The 19,979-nt window shown below is 39.5% G+C and overlaps 1 protein-coding gene across 1 annotated transcript in view; it reads left to right on the top strand.

The window, feature by feature from the left end:
• Positions 1 to 17,274, top strand: part of LOC126501197 (solute carrier family 5 member 4-like) — a 31,348-nt gene extending 14,074 nt beyond the window's left edge. The window contains exons 8-15 of the mRNA XM_050141747.1: positions 1,264 to 1,484; positions 3,704 to 3,839; positions 5,283 to 5,390; positions 6,887 to 7,037; positions 7,974 to 8,142; positions 10,442 to 10,657; positions 13,463 to 13,565; positions 16,088 to 17,274. Coding sequence (XP_049997704.1) covers positions 1,264 to 1,484; positions 3,704 to 3,839; positions 5,283 to 5,390; positions 6,887 to 7,037; positions 7,974 to 8,142; positions 10,442 to 10,657; positions 13,463 to 13,565; positions 16,088 to 16,302 — 1,319 coding nt within the window. The 3' untranslated portion in view covers positions 16,303 to 17,274. The remainder of the gene's footprint in view (positions 1 to 1,263; positions 1,485 to 3,703; positions 3,840 to 5,282; positions 5,391 to 6,886; positions 7,038 to 7,973; positions 8,143 to 10,441; positions 10,658 to 13,462; positions 13,566 to 16,087) is intronic.
• Positions 17,275 to 19,979: the final 2,705 nt, after the last annotated feature.

Here is a 19,979-nt window from a genome sequence, read left to right as displayed (position 1 = left end):
CAATTAATGGATTGTCTACATCAGGTTGGCCTGTAGGCATTTCTGTATGGGGTTGTTTTATTGTTAATTGAGATGTAAAAGCCCACCCTGAATGTGGGTGCAACCATTTTCATGACTGTTCCCTGAACTGCATAACAATGAAGAAAACTTTCTGAGCATGAGTCTCTTGGGTCATTATTCTCTCTGCTCGTGCCTGTGGATGGGCTGTGATCAACCGTCTCAGGACCCTGCCTCTTAGCCTTCCTTAGGAGGATGGACTATAACAGGCAGTGGGCCAAATCCCTGCTGTGGCTTTGTGTGTGTGTGTGTGTGTGTGTGTGTGTGTGTGTGTGTGTGTGTGTGTGTGAATAAGAGTAATAGAGATGAAATGAGGACACACTGTGTTGCCTCAAAATTGTTAATAAAGTCCCTAACCTATACCTGATTCCTGGAGTTAATCCTCCTCTTTCTCTTATTGAAAATAGATGTTTTTTCATATAATATATTCTGATTACAATTGCTCTTTCCCCTACTTCTCTCAGTTACTCCACACTTTCCCCCCTATCCAGATCCATTCTTCCTGCCTCCTGTTAGAAAGCAAAAAGGAATCTAAGGAATACTAATATAATGATACAAAAGCAAACAAATGAGAAAAGGAAAAAACAAACTGAAGAAAAAGAGCAAAAGAAATACGTATAGATATAGAGACACACATTCATACACACACATGTATAGATACAGAGACACACATTCATACATACACACACATGTATAGATACAGAGACACACATTCATACATACACACATGTATAGATACAGAGACACACATTCATCCATACATACCTACACACAAGAATCCCATAAAAATAGAAAAGTAGAAGCCATAATACTTAAAGAGCCTTTAAGATACCAAGAAAAAAAATCCTGATACAACATGGGATGAAGACTCAAAAGATGCTGCTGAATTTGTTATACTTTCCCCAACAATCCATGCCCACTGAAGGGCAAATGCTTCTAATGCTACCTTAATGGAGCTGTCAGATTTATTTTTGCTTATGAGTTCACTAAGTAAAAAGAAACAGTGTTAAAGAATTATTTGATTTGAGTATGCTGTGAACGTCAATATTCTATCATGGGCAATCCCAAAGGAGAAACGATAAAGGTGTGCATGGATCCTTGGGGAAAGTACTGAAGACATGACCATGCTAACAGGCAGAGCCCAAGAACTTCTCTGCAATGAACGTGAGCTATTTGAAATTCTCATTTTATCTGATGCCTTTTTAGCGTTTGCTGAAGTCGGAGGCTATGAGAGCTTCACAGAGAAGTACATGAACGCCATCCCCTCTGTAGTCGAGGGGGACAACCTGACCATCAGCCCCGAGTGCTACACTCCTCAGCCGGACTCCTTCCACATCTTCCGAGATCCTATCACTGGAGACATTCCATGGCCGGGCCTGATATTTGGAATGAGCATTTTAGCTATATGGTACTGGTGTGCAGACCAGGTGAGCATGGATGTTTGCGTGTGGGACTGTGCTTATGTTTTTGTCTCGTGTCACAGCATCTAGCTTCTAATTTGTACACATAAAGAGTATTTAAAGTGTCAGACACTTCTATAAGTCTTGTCTTCTAGGAAACAGATGTTTTGGTCCCTCCTCCCTACATTATGTCTCCCTCCCCTGAGAGAGGAATGCATTTAGCTCTCTCACTTAGATGTCTTAGTATTTATTTCCATTCCTAAATCATTGTATTTAGTATCCTCTGTGACACATCATAACTGTTGTCATTTCTCAAGACATAGATTCTCTCTGAATACACAGTGACACACTGAGATCAGAGTTTTGTCATTAACTTTCCTGGAAGTTGGAATTGATTCAAATGCTTGTTATCTCTCTCTCTCTCTCTCTTGAGACTTTTTACTTTCAGGACTTTTCTTTTGGTTGAGAATTCAACTTTCCTTTTTTAGTTACCACACAGCCCTATCTCCTGTTGTCCCAACACCTCCTCTCTCTCACATACACATTTATATGCTCTCTCTCTCTCTCTCTCTCTCTCTCTCTCTCTCTCTCTCTCTCTCTCTATCTATCTATCTATATATGCTGTTTAAAGTTGTTCGAGTTCTTTATATAGTCTAGATACCAGTTTTCTGTCAGATGTACAGTTGGTAGAGATTTTTTCAGTTTTGTAGACTGTCCCTTTACTCTAGCTATGATGCCCTTTGCTATACGGAACATATCAGTTTCATGAGGTCCCTTTAAATTAAATATGAGTCTTATGCCTGCACTATCAAGATCCTGTTCAGAAAGTCTTTTATGGCCAAAAGCTCAAGCATATTCTTTACTTCCCTCTCTATTGGGTTCAGGGTAGCAAATTTCATATTGAAGTCCCCCATCCATTTGAAGTTGAGGTTTGTGCAAGGTTAGAGATAAAAACCTAGTTTTGTTCTTCTACATGTAACTATCTACTTTGTTAAAGATGCTGCCTTCCCTCAAATGTATATTGTTGGGTTCTTTTAAAAAAAAAAAGCACATGGGTGTGTAAGTGTGGGTCTCTAAGTGGGCTCTCAATTCTCTCCCATTGGTCAATGACCTTGTCTTCATGTCAATAGCATGCTGTTTTCATTACTATAGCACTGGAATAGCTTGAAATCAAACAAAACCTTTTAGCAGTGTTTTCTTTTTCAGGGTTGTTTTTGTTTTGTTCTATTCTCATATTAAGTTTAAGAGTTTTTTCAACTTCCATGAAGAATTATTTTGTAATTTGAATAAGAATTTCATTGGACATATAAGATGGACATATTCCACAACATTAATCTTATCAATCCATGAGTACAGGATGTTTTTCCAACATCTGATATAATTTTCAATTTTATTTTTTTAGTGAATTAACATTTTCGTTGTAAAGCCTTTTACTTCATTAGATTTATTCCAAGATTTTTTAAAAATAATTTTGAATGATATTGTTTCATTTATTTCCTTCTTGGTATATTTATCATTTATATATAGAAAGGCTACAGATTTTCGTTGTTAATTTTGTATCCTGCTATCTTGCTGAATGTATTTATTATGTTACTTTTGTCATTTTATACATATACACATATGTGTATGTATATGTATATATCTAGTGCCCTCTTCTGGCTTGTAGGCACACATGCAGGCAGCACACTGTAAACATAATTAAAAAACAAATCTTTTTTTAAAATTTATTTATTTATTTATTGAAGATTTCTGTCTCTTCCGCGCCACTGCCTCCCATTTCCCTCCCCCTCCCCCAAACAAGTCCCCCTTCCTCGTCAGCCCAAAGATCAGACAGGGTCCCTGCCCTGTGGGAAGTCCAAGGACCAGATCTTCCTTTTTTTTCTTTTCTTTTTCTTTTTTTTTTTTTTTTTTTTTTTGCTTTTTTGAGACAGGGTTTCTCTGTGGTTTTGGAGCCTGTCCTGGAACTAGCTCTTGTAGACCAGGCTGGCCTCGAACTCACAGAGATCCGCCTGCCTCTGCCTCCCAAGTGCTGGGATTAAAGGCGTGCACCACCACCACCCTAAAAAACAAATCTTTAAAAAGAAAATCAGGATGATGATAAGGATGTCAACTCTTCTAACCCCTGTTCATCTCTCCACTGCCAACAATATGATTTCTCATTATAAAATCAAACTTGAAAATATATTCTCAGCCTCTTTGAAGTCATTATTGGATTGTTGCACTAGTACGTTGTATTTTCCTGACAGGTTATTGTGCAGCGCTGCCTATGTGGCAAGAACATGTCTCATGTGAAGGCTGCCTGCATCCTGTGTGGCTACCTGAAGCTGCTGCCCATGTTCCTCATGGTGATGCCAGGGATGATCAGCCGAATTCTGTACACAGGCAAGCCATGGATGCATGCATCCTCTTCTTCTACATTTGATGTCTGTGGTTTTCAAGATAAGAGCAACTCTGATGGGTTAGAATGAGAGGTAGAGGGTCAGAGGAGGAACACTGGCAACTTAGGCCCTCTTCCGTATCACATACATTCTACCTGTGTCTCTTTGTAGATATTTGAAGCACTGTGTCTTAGTTAGGGTTTTATTGCTATGAAGAGACACCATAACCACAGCAACTCTTATAAAGTAAAACATTTAATGGGGGCTGTTTACAGATTTAGAGGTTTATTAGTCCATTGCTATCATAGTGGGAAGCATGGCAGCATCCAGGCAGACATGGTGCTAGAGGGGTAGCTGGAAGTACTATATCCAGATTGGCAGGAAGTAGGAAGAGAGAGTGACACTGGGCCTGGCTTGGGCTTCTAAAACCCCAAACCCCACCCCAGTGACACACTTCCTCCAAAGGCCACACCTCCCATTAGTACCACTCTCTGTGAGCCTACAGGGATCATTTTCATTCAAACCACCACACTGTGAATCCTGTTCACATGAGTGGATGTAATGTAAGATAGCTGAGAAGTGCACTGGATGATGAGGTGGAACTGAGCTAGGATGAGTTAGCTAAGCTGTTATGGTTGTATGTGGCAATGTGTTTAACCAAGAAGGTCTCAGAGGAGCACACGCACACCTTGGTACCTCTGAGGCAACCACCAAATTAAATTCCTTTTCAATGTTTGGAATCATGTTGTTTGGCAAAAACTAATTTCTAAGTACTAATGTCTAGTACAAATAGATACATATACCCATACAGTTGTGTTCATATAACATATATGCATACATGAATATACTTTCTTGGTGAACAAGAATTACAAGTGAACAAAAATAATATTTGAAAAGTCAATGTGTTAAAGTATTATTGGTTTAGGTGGTTCTTTATTAGTTTTTAAACAACCGTTATAATATGCCCCAAGTAAAAATTTCATCAAGGTATTGTGCATACCTCAAAGTGGCAAATGCCATTACCTACTGAATTGTCACCCAGTTGATCCTCATGAGTAGCACTATAGATGCTTAGAACTGAGTAAGCCTGACTGGTAATAGCTTCCTGAGGGGAGGAGGTGTTGTTTATATTTGGAATTCACTGCTTCTGAGAAAACTGAGTCTCCTGCCTCTTATCTGAGCTTAGGATCATCTCCCTTGTCTGTCCTAATGCTAGACCACATCCCTGCCCCACAGGTCAGTGCCAGGGAAGCTACCAGTTTGAGACACTATGGGAAGTTCTGTGCTGAGCAAGGAATAATGAGACCCATGGTGTCAAATTCAAAGTTTAGTATCCAATTTTTAGGTGATTATAGCTTCTCTTATCTATGATCTTGCCTCTTACCTCTGTCCCATTTGCAGACTGTACTGAGTTGAGTCCTGCTAACTGAACTGTGTTTCTCCTCAGATAAGGTGGCCTGCGTTGTACCTTCTGAGTGCGTGAAACAGTGCGGCACTGAAGTTGGCTGCACCAATTATGCCTACCCTATGCTGGTGCTGGAACTGATGCCTGACGGTTAGTCAACATCCATACCATGTCTTAGAGGGTAGAAAAATATATGTTGCTAGACTTATCCACCCCTGCTTAGGTCTCTTACTCCCCCATCTCTAGGCATTCATCTTATACTCCCATCACCAACCTCACTCAACCCACAAAGTCTACCCATTCCACGGTGCATACTAGAGTCCCTCTCTGGGAAGACACAAGAGTCAGGATGACAACTCCATCCATCCCCATGACCCAAGAACTGCTCCTCTCCAGATAGAGTCACTAGGCATACACCATCAACTCCACCATCTGCAATGACCTCCCTGCAGAATATGTGTCTCTCATTTGCATAGTGCTTTCTCTTCAGATAGGTATTCTAGACTTGCATCTCCAACTGCATAGAAACTTTTGGCCAATGGCTTAGCAGAGTAAATCCAAGCAGGAAATTTGAACAGAGGTATATAAAAAAGTAGGCACAGTCAAGCATATGCTATTCAGCCACAGAGGAAACAAGACATGTAGAAAATGAGGTTACACCATGGCTATATAACAATACAAAGACTAATAGAAATGGGTTAATTTAAGATGTAAGAGCTAGCTAGAAATATTCCTGAATTATTGGCCAAGCAGTCTTGTAATTAATATAGTTTCTATGAGGTTATGTGGGTCTGAGTGGCTGGGAAACAAAAGCACAGTCTCCATCTACAAATGGTACCCAACTTTTGAAGCATAAATCCACGAAAGAGTCATTTGCCTGGTGGAAGTTTCTGTCCCATCTGGTCCTGCAACTGTTCAGTCCCAAAGAAACACACAAAGGTTTATATTAATTATAAACTGTTTAGCTGATTAGCTCAGGATTATTATTAACTAGCTCTTACAACTTAACCTGTAATTCTTACCTATGTTTAGCCACATGGCTTGGAACCTTTTCACAATGCAGTACTCCCATCTTGCCTCCTCTGCATCTGGACTGTAGACTGAGCTTTTCCTTTTCCTAGAATTCTCCTAGTCTGGTCATCCCACCTAAACTTCCTGCCTGAAAACTGGCTCATCAGTGTTTTATTAAACCAATACAAGTGACAAATCTTTACAGGGTACAAGAGCATTTTTCCACAGCATAGAAACTAACTAGCTACATGAGAGCTTTGTGTTTTAAAAATTAATTTCTCAGATTTAAAGTCAAGAATTTTACTACTACATTGTTTTTCTATATTCAAATATGGTTAATTTGATTAAACCTTGTTATAAATATTCTGTAATGATGTATTAACTTTACAAGAATAATCATTGTATCCAACACATTGTTGAACCTTTACTGTGTTGCAAATAACTTTCTAAACCTTTTGTGTGCTTTAAGTGATTAAATCTCCAAGAACCTTTAAAAGTAAAGTGATGGTGTACATTGATAATTACATAATAACTCTGAGAGTGACAGTTTTGTCTTTCCATGGCTCTTTGATGTAGCAAACCACTCATAAGCCATGGCATCTTGTCTAACCAGGCTTCACCCCTCCTAACCCCAGGACTTCGAGGCCTGATGCTGTCTGTCATGTTGGCCTCTCTCATGAGCTCCCTGACCTCCATCTTCAACAGCGCCAGCACCCTCTTCACCATGGACCTCTACACCAAGATCAGGAAGAAGGCATCTGAGAGAGAGCTCCTGATAGCCGGACGGTGAGGGAACCTGGTCTCTGCCTATGACTCCTCTGAGGAGGGTGGATGTAGACAGGACCTACAGACCCTGCATCTCTGTATTCAGTGAAACTGAAAATGTAGCTCTACAATGGAGAAGAATCATCAGGAAATGTTCAATTCAACCTTTCTCTTTACAGACACAAAAATTTTAGCCATATTTACTTATTCCTTCACTGTTCTTACACCATATCTTCATAAAATTCCATCCATGTTTAATGGAATATACTTTACACTGTAATTCTGATAGCTAACTGTGTTTCCTTTAGCAGTTTCTGTGTATTCCACTTGTGTTTATTGGCAATTTTGGTTTGTGGGTTTTGATATTTGTTGTGTCATTACATTATTTTGGTATTAGGGTAATCCTGGCCAATACAAGGAGTTTGGAAGCATTCTTTCTGTTTCTATTTTGTTTAATAATTTATGAAGTATTTGTCGTAATAGCCTTTGAAAGTTTGGTAGAATTCTTATACTAATCCATCTGGAATTGAGCTTTGTTTTTTTATTTATCACTGTTTATAATTGTTCCAATACCAATTGATCAAGTTCTAGCTACTTTGGATCTCTGACTGCATCAATCTTCTATCTTACATCTTCTATACAATAATCAATGAACAGGCTATGATATTGTTGCAAGGAAGGCCGCTTGTTCATCTTGGCTGCCCATCTAGCTTAGCCCCAAAATAACCACATAGAAACTGTATTAATTAAATCACTGCTTGTCCCATTAGCTCTAGTTTCTTATTGGATAATTCTCACATCTTAATTTAACCCATTTCTATTAATCATTGGGCATGGTGTGGGTTCATGCAAGGTCAAGCAGCTCGACTTTGCTTGGAAAACCAATAAAAGAGCAGGAACCGTGGAGGCAGACATAATGCTTTGTTTAATCTTTAAATCACTGTCTTTTTCAAACAGGCTCTTTGCCATTGTTCTAATTGTCATCAGCATCCTGTGGGTCCCATTGGTACAGGCATCACAAAATGGACAGCTATTCCACTATATGTCATCATTTTCTAGCTACATTGGGCCTCCAATTGGTGCTGTCTTCATGCTTGCCATTTTGTGTAAAAGAGTCAATGAACGGGTAAGGAAAATTATTTTTCACAAATGAGGCAAAAATAACTTCTTCTGGGATAGGAAGATTTCTTTTATTTAGGTCTAGTGGTCCACATCTATAGTTCTAGAGTCTTAGTCAGGAGCTTGTGTCAGGAAGGCATCTTGAATTAAGAAGTGGGGAGCACAGTGACATTCTATCTCAAAGCTAATGCATTCTGTCCAACTTATGTCTGTCATTTAAGGCCCATTTCAATTTCAGTTGTGGCAAACCATGATTTCTAATCCTCACAAAAGTATGTAACCATATACTGCCCATTCATATAAAAATTCTTTACATTTCTCACAAATTATGTACAGTCATGGCAAAATGCTGGCAAAAACACATTTTAGAGAGACTTCCAGGGTCTGGTTATAGCTTTACAATTTTACTGTATTGACTTCAAGTAAATCATGAAAATCTGTAATACAAAATTAAAAGTTGTACCTACCTTATTTAAGTGCTAAAACTGTGGAAATAGAAGACAAGCAAAATGTTTTAAAAAAATTTACCATACTACTAGAAACTCAAATATGTTAAATGAATTCTATAAATGATTGTTTCTTATAGGTGATGTGGGATGTCCTTCTGTATATATGTTGCTTTTATAGGTCGATGAATAAAGCTGTTTTGGCCAATGGCTTAGCAGAGTAAAGTCAGGCAGGAAATCTGAACAGAAATAAGAGAGAGTAGGCAGAGTCAAGGAGATACCATGTAGCTTCCAAAGGAGAAGGTCTGGGAACCTTTCTGATAAGCCACAGCCTTGTGACAATATACAAATTAATAGAAATGGGTTAATTCAAGATGTAAGAGCTAGCTAAATATTCCTGAGTTATTGGACAAATAGTGTTATAATTAACATAGTTTCTGTGTTATTATTTGGGTCTGGGCCACCAGGAAATGAATGAGCAGCCTCTGCCTACAATTGGCACCCAACATGGGGCAACTACATCCACATAAAAACTGAGAGAGCTTGTGAAGGAATTCTTGACACAAAAAAATAGAGTTAAGCACAGCTTCTTGGTAGCCACATTTTTTTTTTCAGATAGGATTGGTTTGCTGGCAGTGTGCAGAGATGTGGCTTCTCTAAGAAAAGGCTTCCTGATTCAACGTTAGTAGCAAAAAACTGCATGACTTCATTAAAAAACATCTTTCTGGTTCATGCTGGTGCTAATGGCACAAACAGCTCTGTCTCTTTCAGGAGGTTCTGCACTTAAGTGGGGTCTGTGAGCAGCATGTTACAAATTGCTTAATGGTAACATAGACCCACTATGTCCCTAATACTGGGTCAGTGAGCATGACTCACAGAACAGTCAGTAAACGTACCTCCGCCATGTTGGATGGGGCAGGGCAAAAAGGCAAAACAGACTTAGTGCTAGCTCTGCTGCTTAATATTTTAAAAATTTTATGGAAAATTTGATATCTGTTTTGCCTGCCATATTTTACTTAATAAGTATGGTACTGGAATTCAGATGAGGTTTTCTGCCATCTAAAGCTCATATTCCTAATCCCCATGCCATGCTAGTTTCTTAGAGCAAGTGTTTCCAGCACTGTTCATCTCTGGGAGAAAAGAAAAGCTCTGGCTTATTACCAGCCCTGAAAGTTATATAAGTCATAGATCTGCTTATTCAGTACTTTAATGTATAGACTGAAAAACAAAAGTGAAGAAGACCTCAGCTTTGGTTAGAGTAGACAGTAGAGATTTAGAGTTAAAAAAAAATTAACATGTGATGCCGCAGATATGGAAATTAAGTAATTGAAATCATTCTGTAATATGTGAATCATAATATGAGCTATTTGTAGCGATAAGTGTATACAAATATTACTTGTCAATAGTGAATAGAATATAAGAGAAAGATATGCACAGGGGCGAGCTGGAGAGATGGCTCAGAGGTTAAGAACACTTGCTGCTCCTGCACAGGACCTAGGTTGGTTTCCAGTACCCACACTTGGGAGCTCTCCACTGGTTGCAGTTCCACAGTTGAGGATATCTAGCACCCTCTTCTGGCCTCTGCAGGTACTTCATACTTGTGGTGCACATACAAATAAATAGCCACACACACACATACATAAATCAAAACAAATATTTTTTAAAGTGCTCAGATGCCTGAGAAACAAGAACAACACCGCCCCACTAGTAAAGATGTATCTGCAACTTCCTTTGCTTTGAAGATCTCTCCTCATGGCTTACCACTTACTTTTCCTTGATGGAACAGGTAGAATGGTAACTGTGCTTACTTCAAGGATATCATGTTTTCTAAGCATTGATTTTATTCTTTTTTTTTTTCAGGGTGCATTCTGGGGCCTAATGGTTGGATTTGTGATAGGCCTTATTCGTATGATCTCAGAGTTTGCATATGGAACAGGGAGCTGCTTGGCTCCCAGTAACTGTCCAGAGATTATCTGTGGAGTGCACTATATGTATTTTGCCATCATTGTGTTTTTTATTACCATACTAGTCATCCTGGCAATCTCCTTCCTAACGAAACCAATTCCTGATGTTCATGTGAGTAATGAATGATAACCCCATGCTCATTTAAAAATGACATTTCTTCCCTTCCTAACACTGCTGGCTACTCTACAGGCTCAGGCAATGGAATCAATTTAACACTGGAGCTAGAATCTAATAAACAAGAGCTTTGCACTTAGCACATGCGAGACACCAGGGAATGGAGATGTGAGATTAGGGAATGAACTGGGAATTCAAAATCTTCCTAATGGAGCTGGGGGTGGGGGTGCTAACTCGACACCACTGCTTCAGGAGACCAGGGTGATAGCACTTGGTACTGCCTAAGAGCCCACAAAACACCTGAGAGCGGAAGAGATACCTGAGCCAGGCCAGCATAGGGGCAAACCAGATCTCATCCACAATGAGAAGGGAGATAAAAGGCACACAGCAACAGGGACACAAACAGGGAAAGTGTGATATTCATTTCTGTCATTCATATTGACCAAAAAAGGTTCTGTGTTGGTAAGAAAGTGGAAAAATTTCTAATTTCTAAAATCCAGTTATTGGTGAATATGTGAGTTTTACGATTTCTAGGAGGGTACTTGTATCTACTATTAAAAAACATTTTTGTATCTATGAGTTAATAATTCCACCTTTAGTAATTTAAGTAGAAATATATGCACAAAATGAGTTTGTTTGCAAAAATTAGTTTCTTTGCAAATGTTTTGAAGGAAAAGTAGGTAAATTATTATAAAATTATAAAAATAGATTTATATTAGTTAGAGAATAAATATACAATAAGGAAGTACTACTTTATATCTAAATGTTCTTAACGTGATTGAATCAGGAAAAAAACAATCAGAATATTAAATATTATACTACCTATGATATCATTTTAAAAATAAAATAGACTTATCTTTAGAACAGGGAACACCAGTCTTTTAAAAATACGTATGCTAATTATTGAATCACATTGTTTCAGTTTATTGCTAGCATGTAATAATACAGCTATGTATTTTGTGTTTATCATTCATAATCTCTGATGTAGTACCCATTTGCATATATACTTGAGGAGTAGCCAGTTCAAGATGTCTAGTTTGGGAACTTGAAACATGTGGTAACAACATGTTTACATGTTAACAACAACATGTTAACAACAACAACAACAAAAGCTTTATTAATGACATATTACCAGAATCCATTACTAAATACTTTTCATTTGGTAGTGGGAATTGAACAAAAGCACACAAGACAGCAGTATTCGCCCAAGGAAAATGTAAATATGAGGACATATGACAGTAGGGATAATTCTAACAGCACTGATTTTTAAAGAGCTCATCTTAAGGGCGAATGAGATCATCGTTTGGTTCTAATATCCTGCGAAGTTTCAACTTCTGAAGCACTGCTGCAGACTCACCCAGCAAAGCAGCGGTGCGACAGTCCAGGCAGCGGGGAGACTAGAATGAGGCCAGTGCGAGTTAGGGTTAGAGTTCAAGGACTCCGAAGAAGGAAGGTTAACAAACCCTAGTGGATTAATATGAGAAATGATATCTTAAGTGTTTATATTATATGGTAAGGGAATCTTAGAGATAACATAAAAGCATCCAGTTTTTGTTTTTGTGTTTCTGGTTTTTCGAGACAGGGTTTCTCAGTAGCTTTGGTGCCTGTCCTGGAACTAGCTCTTGTAGACCAGGCTGGCCTCAAACTCCCAGAGATCCGCCTGCCTCTGCCTACCGAGTGCTGGGATTAAAGGTGTGCACCACCATTGCCCAGCCCCCAGTTTTTATATATATCCAGAACAAACAAGAAAGCTAAATTCTCACAAACTGGTTGAAGAAAATCATGAACCAATTTGCATAGGTCTGACAACATTGTCATCATAAATTGAAAGATGTATTGGTATTCAAAACAGTTTTATCAGAATGACCCAAAATTAGTATTTATTTACTGTGTCTAATCCTGTTACTTGCATCTGTGGCCAGAAATGATATTATATATGTTACTTCCTTTAAGTTTGAAAAATTAAATTTGATGCAGTGTTTCACTATTTAGCCCTCACTAGCTTGGAACGTGCTGTGAAGATTAGGCTAATCTTGAATTCACATAATCTTCCTGTCTCTCTTTCCCTAGTGTTGGTATTAATAAACAAACAGATCAAGCTTGAAAATCTGAAATGATAGCAATTAAAATGAAAACAGATTTACTTCTAGAATAGCAGCTGGTAGAATTTGCAAGTGTGTCAGGAAAGGCACGCGGAAAGGTGGAAAATCAAGAGCAGCTCACAGACGCTATCTAAGTATGATGGATCCAGAAACGGAACCAAATAGAATATTTATTTTTGTATTTTTGAGACCAGGTTTGTCTAATAGCCCTGGCTATCCTAGAACTCACTCTGCAGAGTATGCTGACCTCAAACTCACAGGAATCCACTTGCCTCTGCCTTCCAGTTGCTGGAATTAAAGGCATGAACCGCTATACCTGACCAACAGGAATTTTTAAAGAATAAAAGTAACTATTAGAGCAAATGAAAGCAACCATGAGGTAGCACTGAAAATACTGGAGAGGACAGTGGAGGCAGGGGAGGTCCTGCGCGGCTAAGTCCATGCCTTTCTTGACATCCCAAATTCAGAGGTAGGAGTCTAAGAAGACTACTTGGAATTGTAGACAAATACTAGAATTAAAAACAGAAATAGTTCAAAATGGTTGGTGTGTTTTGGTTAGAGAGTCTGTGGGACTCCTTCCCTTTTTAACCTGTAATGTCCTGGAGCAGCTAGGGTTTTAAACCGTACATTAAACAAGGTATCATTGAATCATTGTAATCTCTTCCCAACATCAATGAGCGTGTGTGTTGCCTCTGGTTAGCTGTACCGCCTGTGCTGGAGCCTTTGGAACAACACGGAAGAGCGTATTGACTTAGATGCAGAGGAGGAAAGTCACGAAGAAGTTGGTCATGCTCTTGAAGAAGGTAATCTCAGCCTTACGCTTGTTTTAGTGTAAGAACACTGGGTATGGTTTCGCCGTGTGGGCTTTTATGGGTTATGTTTGTTTTTAATCTCTCTAAATTCAGCTTCTGAGATTTAAATGTATATGTGTAAAACTAAAAAAATTTTTAAAGCGTGCCTTCAATATCCAGTGATCATTAAGTGTGAGATCCATTTCTTCATCTCGAGCCCATCCGCCCAGCTTCCATCATCTGTCCATGAAGCTGAGTGCCAGCTGCCAACCAATAACTAGTTGCAGACCGCGCTGGCTCTAACTACATATTGTACTCAACAAACTAGTCTCGACTGATCAAGCCTGAGTGTCTGACACAGCCTCCTTTCCTCACTATTGCTCACAATACATCTTTTATTCCAGGCAGGCAGATTCCTTCATAAGTCCTAACTAAGACTAATCTAGTCTTTTTTTTTTTTTTTATCAGCGAACTAGCTTTCAGGTTCCTTTGTCTTCCTCATTACTGTTCTGTCTTATTTCATGACCTTTTATGGTTATCCTTCCACTTGTAGTATTTAGAGTCCCTTCACTTGATGTAGTCTGAACTTGGGTTGGATGTGGGTCGGGGATTGGGCATCAGCTTCCTAATTTCAGCCTCCTTTAATAACGAAGCTCACGATTTTCACCGCCCTCCACCCACTTCCACTGCATCTCATCCGTTTGCTTCGTATCTGTGTCGTTACCATTTATTTATTTGTTTTGCCTCACTTTTATTAGAATTTTTCATAGATTTCTGCTTAGAAGCATATCTCAAATTTTTCCAATTCCACTATGAAGAGCATTGCACAGAACTTTTTGTATGTGACCCCCTATACCATTTGAGGATTTGAAGAAGCTTGACTGTTGGATCGAAGGGCGAGTGCCTGTATAACTTTGCTGTATTCTCCAAATCCCCATAATTGGGAGTTAAATTTTCTTTTGCATTATATTACTACGTATACTATGGACCCAGACACGGCCTCTGGTGGCAGCACGGACCACACAGATCACTATGACACCCAGCAGCAGCATGGACTCAGGACATCAACATGGCTGCAGGTGGCAGTGCAGGCTCCTCACCTGTTCCTGTGCCTGTTCCTCACCGCCATCTCTTCTCCCGCTCCACCTCTCTCCACAGTGCACGAACCACTCCGCTCTCTTTCCCTCCCCTCTCTCCATCACACTCTGCCTTTCCATCTCTCCAGTATGTATTGTTCACTGTAGTGGGACCCGCTGCCAGGCCTGGGGGGGACCAGGGCCAGCGCTTGTGTGTCGTCTTCTGACGGCTGAGTGATTTTATGGACCACCTGTCAACATTCTTTTCATGGTTTCTTCACATCTTTAGCATGTTTCCATGAGGTTGTTGATAGTCCTTTTACCTGTTTTTTTTTTTTTTACAAAGCTCATTGATATTATTATTGTTACACATATATAGATATATGTATGTGTATTCATAAATCTGCTGAGTCTGTTTTAGCTGTTTGTGTATAATATGGTTTCAGGACTGACCACTTTGTCTTAGATAACCCCTTAGCTGGTCATCCTGGGAAAAGCTAATTTTCCTCCTAGCAATCAGTACTTGTCTGTAGTCCTTTGTCAAGGGGTTGGGAGTCCTCAGAATGTCCCCCCTCCCATGTTCACATGTCCGTTGATATGCTCATTTTTCTAGTCTTGTTTATGCAGCCATTTCTAGGAGAGACTGTTTAGAAGATCTCCTGGTACTCTGGCTCTCACAGTCCTTCCTGCCTCCTTTGGGATGCTCCCTGAGGCATAGGTGCTGTGATGTAGATGTAGCCACTGGGGCTGAGGTCTTTATGATCTGTTGATCTCTGTATTGAGTTGTGGATTTCTGAGATGGTCTCCATCTGTTACAAAAAAGAACTTTGATGAAGGGTGGCAGCTACACTCACCTGTGGCTATCAAGATAAGATTTAGAATATCGTAAGGAATGTTGTTGCTCTAATGAAGTGGTGGTAGTCAATTCTTCTCCAAGTTCTAATGACATCACTATCACCGAGAGGTTTACAGTTATCAGCCATGGTTTCCTTCTGGTTAATGGGCCTTAAGTCCAATTAGCTGTCAACTTGAGAGTGAGAGGGCACGGGAAGGGCTCTAGGGAGCCTAGTTGCAGCTGGAGGGAGGAGAAGGAGAAAGGAAAGCGATGCAATTCTATTTTGATATAAATATTTTTAAAAAGAAAGAATCCAATGTACAATAACTAAAAATGTTCACAGTTTCTCTCTTAAATAAACGTGTTATAATACTGGAATACCAAAAGAAATTATTGTGGCACGTCAAGGCCACTACCGCTCTAATTTTCATTTCTTTTTACTTTATTAGATTCTCACCATGCAGGATTTTCTCTTTTATATAGTCAAATTTAACCCTATTTTCCCATAGATTTCCATGACACTTGTAAGTGGTTGTGACATAGCTCAGTCATTTGTACAGCACCAACAGGGATTTCTGTTTCCTGTCTTAGTTGGTGATTTACTGGTGCTTCTCCTGTTCTAGATGATCCTGAGCAACCCCGTGGATGTCTCAAGAGGGCATGTAGCTTATTCTGCGGTTTGCAGAATACAGGGCCCAAGCTGAGCAAAGAGGAGGAAGAAGCCCTGAGGAAAAAGCTTACTGACACCTCTGAGAAGCCCTTGTGGAGGAACGTAGTGAACGTCAATGCCATCGTCCTCCTGACTGTGACCGTGTTTGTCCATGCCTATTTTGCCTGAACTCTGAATGGAGCAAAGAATAATGGTTAAATTTCCTTTTATAAATGTTGCTCTGTCACAGTTAGTTGACCAATTGAAAATGTTAAGTAATTAGGTTACTATACAAATATCTTGTTTTTAGCAAGCCATTGTGTCAATTGGGTAAAAACATTTTCCCCCTATTTGGATATAACTGGAAATGAAAATTGTATATATTTAAGATACACACAGTGATTTGAAATGTGCCCACCCTTTGAAAAGATTGCCATGATCATGCTAATTAACATATCCGTCACTCTATTTGGTCATGCATATATATTTGGTAACAATACTTAAAACTGCTCATCTAGTACATTTCAGTCACACTAGACTATTTTTATGTTGATCACATACAAGAGTTCTTTTTGTATCTAAAAGTTTATTCCCTTTGATCATATCTCCCTATTTCAAAAGTTTACAACTTATAAAATCTTGGACAGTCAATATTTGTGGTGGTTTGAATGAGAATGGCCTCCCTAGGCTCATAGATGTGGGTGCTTAACCACCAGGGAGTGGAACTATTTGAGAAGGTTTAGAAGGATTAGGAGGCGTGGCCTTGTTGGGGAAAATGTGTTACTGAGGGTGGGCTTTGAGGTTTCAAAAGTTTATGCAAGGCCCATGTCTTAGTCTCTGCCTGCTGCCTGCTTATCAGGATGTAAAGTTCTCAGCTGCTGTTTCATTGTGTGCCTGTGTGCTTTTTATCATGATATCATGGACTAATCCTCTAAAACTACAAGCAAGCCCCCAGTTAAATGTTTGCTTGTATAAGAGATGCCTTGATGTAAGATGTAAATGAATTAGTGTCATGTGACTGCATAAACAAGTATGCTTTCTCCTCTACACTTGAGTCAAGACAATTTCTCCTCAACAATTGTTTCTGAGGAGTGAGCTGCCTTATGCATTACATCTGTACTTACAAATATTTGTTATACATTTGTACATTTGCTTTGTGTATATACCACCCCTGAGAAAAGGAATTTGAATAAACTAAAAAAGAATTTTATAATAATGAACTAAATCTCTTGATTTTGTCTTTAATAGAAATCTCTAACCTCTCTCTCCTTCTCTCTCTCTCTCTCTCTCTCTCTCTCTCTCTCTCTCACACACACACACACACACACACACACACACACCTTTCCTAGGGAGATTATGTGGCTCAAATATATTCACACAATCTGATACTGGGCAGTGCTTGTTCATAAATAATTGTTTCCAATGTTCCACATTGGTACTTTTATACAAGCATTATGGCCATCCTTAATTACCCATGTTCTACTATTTTATTCTAACAAAGACATAGAGACTGAATTATTTATGTTGTGCTCTTGTAAAGAAAGTCTGAAATATGAAATTAGGACTTGATATTTTTCTTCAAAAGAGAGAAAGAGAATATTTATTTTTCATCCTTTTATGCCTGTAATTTTCTTCTGGCTGAAATCTTCTTAGCAATGTGAAACCATTATGAAAGAATTGCTTTTAAATGCTTTATATATATATATATTTATACACATGTATATGCATATATGTGTGTATATATACATATGTGTGTGTGTTCTACATGCTCTAAGTGACTACGGATGCCAGCTCAGATTATAATACCTAGAAAAACTATCAATTACAGCTGATGCAGAAATAAAAACGCTTGCACACACACTCATGTTGTATTTTTTTAAACCAATGACAAACTAAGTTAACTGTGAAGTTTTTTTCTTCCACTAGCTCCTCCTCTGGCCCCTTTCAGCCTTTTCTTCTACCATGTCCATTCTTTTGTGACTTTATAGATCCTTTCTCTGCACAGGACCCATAGCTGGCACACTAAGCTGGGACTCAGGTAGGAGACTTGTATCCCCCTTTGTGTTGGCAGAGGCTGCTCATTTGTTTCCTGGCCACCCAAACCTGAAATAATCCCTGTATTAGTACAACAGTTCTTGGCCTATTAGCTCATGCTTCTTATTGGCTAGCTCTTAGATCTTAAATTAACCCATTTCTATTAATCTGTGTATTGCCACATGATTGTAGCCTACCAGTAAGGTTCTGTCCAGCATCCAGCATCTATCTCCTGCAGCAGCTACATGGCTTCTCCTTGACTCTGCCTACTCTTTCCTCCTCTATCTGCTTGGAATTCCTGCCTTGTTCTATTCTGCACTGCAAAAGGCCCCAAACAGATTCTTTATTAACCAATGATATTAACAGCATACAGAGGGAAATTCCACATCACCTCCCCTTTTCTGTCTAAATAAAAGGAAGATTTTAACTTTAACATAGTAAAATTACATATAACCAAACAGTTATCAAGCAAGAATTATAGTTTTAATATTTAGTCTATTTGCATTTGACAAACTCTATCATCTATTCTATATTTGTGAGTCTAAAGTTTTATATTTAATCTATCTTTTATAATTATAACTATCTTTCCTCAACTCCAACAAAGAATTTCAGGTATTGAAGATACTATAGAGGAAGTAGATTCATTGGTCAAAGAAAACATTCAATCCAACAAATTCTTAACACAAAGCGTTCATGAAATCTGGGACCCCACGCCTCACCACAGGTGACAAGAACCTACCCTGAGGGCATGGATGTAGGGTAGCTGATTCCGACACTGCACCTGAGGCGGGTTGTCCCAGTGGCTCCATCTGACCTGCCTGGCTAACACCCATGCCCACAACTGGCATCCATCTCATCTAGGTCCTGCTGGAGTGCGGCGCACAGCGCCTGTCTGCGCTCTATGCGCTACCATACAGTTTGCGAGCTTTGGGCAAGGGGGCTGGAGACTGAAACACACAAAGACACACACACAGAGAAAGAGAGAGAGACAGAGACACGGACCTCTACTCACTGGTAAGAAGCCCCTGATTCAATAGCACCACGGAGGCTTATAGACCCTACACAGTCATGTGGGCCAACAGGTGAAAACCTTATCCTCTGATCCTCAAGGTCAAGGCAACACGTGCTCGTGAAGCAGAGCTGGTAAACAACTTTGACACAGCTTTCAGTAATTCAAATCAGAAGGAAAGTAAAGATCCCTAGCAGGGAAGAACAGCTGGAGGCCAGGACTCCAAATGTTCCCAACACTGGAGCACATGAAGTGACTGGTGACCTTGAACCAGAGCAAGGACTGGTGGGACGTGATGGACAAAGGGGTACACTATATGACACACCGAAGCCTCCCAAGCCACCAGGATAGATGAAGAGGTGGTGGGGAGTCAGGAAAGAAGGAGAAGCAGAGATTTTTGTGTTCATGCTGTAGTTTTTGTTCTGCTTTGGTTTACTAGAGAGTCATTTTTGGTTGTTGCTCTTGCTTTTGTTTGTTTGCTTGCTTTGTTTTGTTCTCTTTCATGGGGGGGGGGGAGCAACAGGGACGGCAGGATATAGGGGGAGCGGGAGGTGAACTGAATTGAGGTGCATGATGTGGAAATCCCCAAAGAAGTTTTAAAAACTAATAAAAGGGGGCTGGAGAGATGGCTCAGAGGTTAAGAGCATTGCCTGCTCTTCCAAAGGTCCTGAGTTCAATTCCCAGCAACCACATGGTGGCTCACAACCATCTGGCGCCCTCTTCTGGCCTGCAGGCATACATGCCAGATAGAATATTGTATACATAATAAATAAACAAATATTTAAAAAAAACTAATAAAAGCTACAGCACATCATCCTAAATG

This window comes from Alexandromys fortis, unplaced genomic scaffold (assembly GCF_014885135.2).
Source record: "Alexandromys fortis isolate MF-2015 unplaced genomic scaffold, M_Fortis_MF-2015_v1.1 scaffold_9, whole genome shotgun sequence".
Classification (NCBI taxonomy): Eukaryota; Metazoa; Chordata; class Mammalia; order Rodentia; family Cricetidae; genus Alexandromys; species Alexandromys fortis.
The sequence above is the reverse complement of the archived record's forward strand: the minus strand, read 5'-3'. Positions and strand labels throughout refer to the sequence as shown.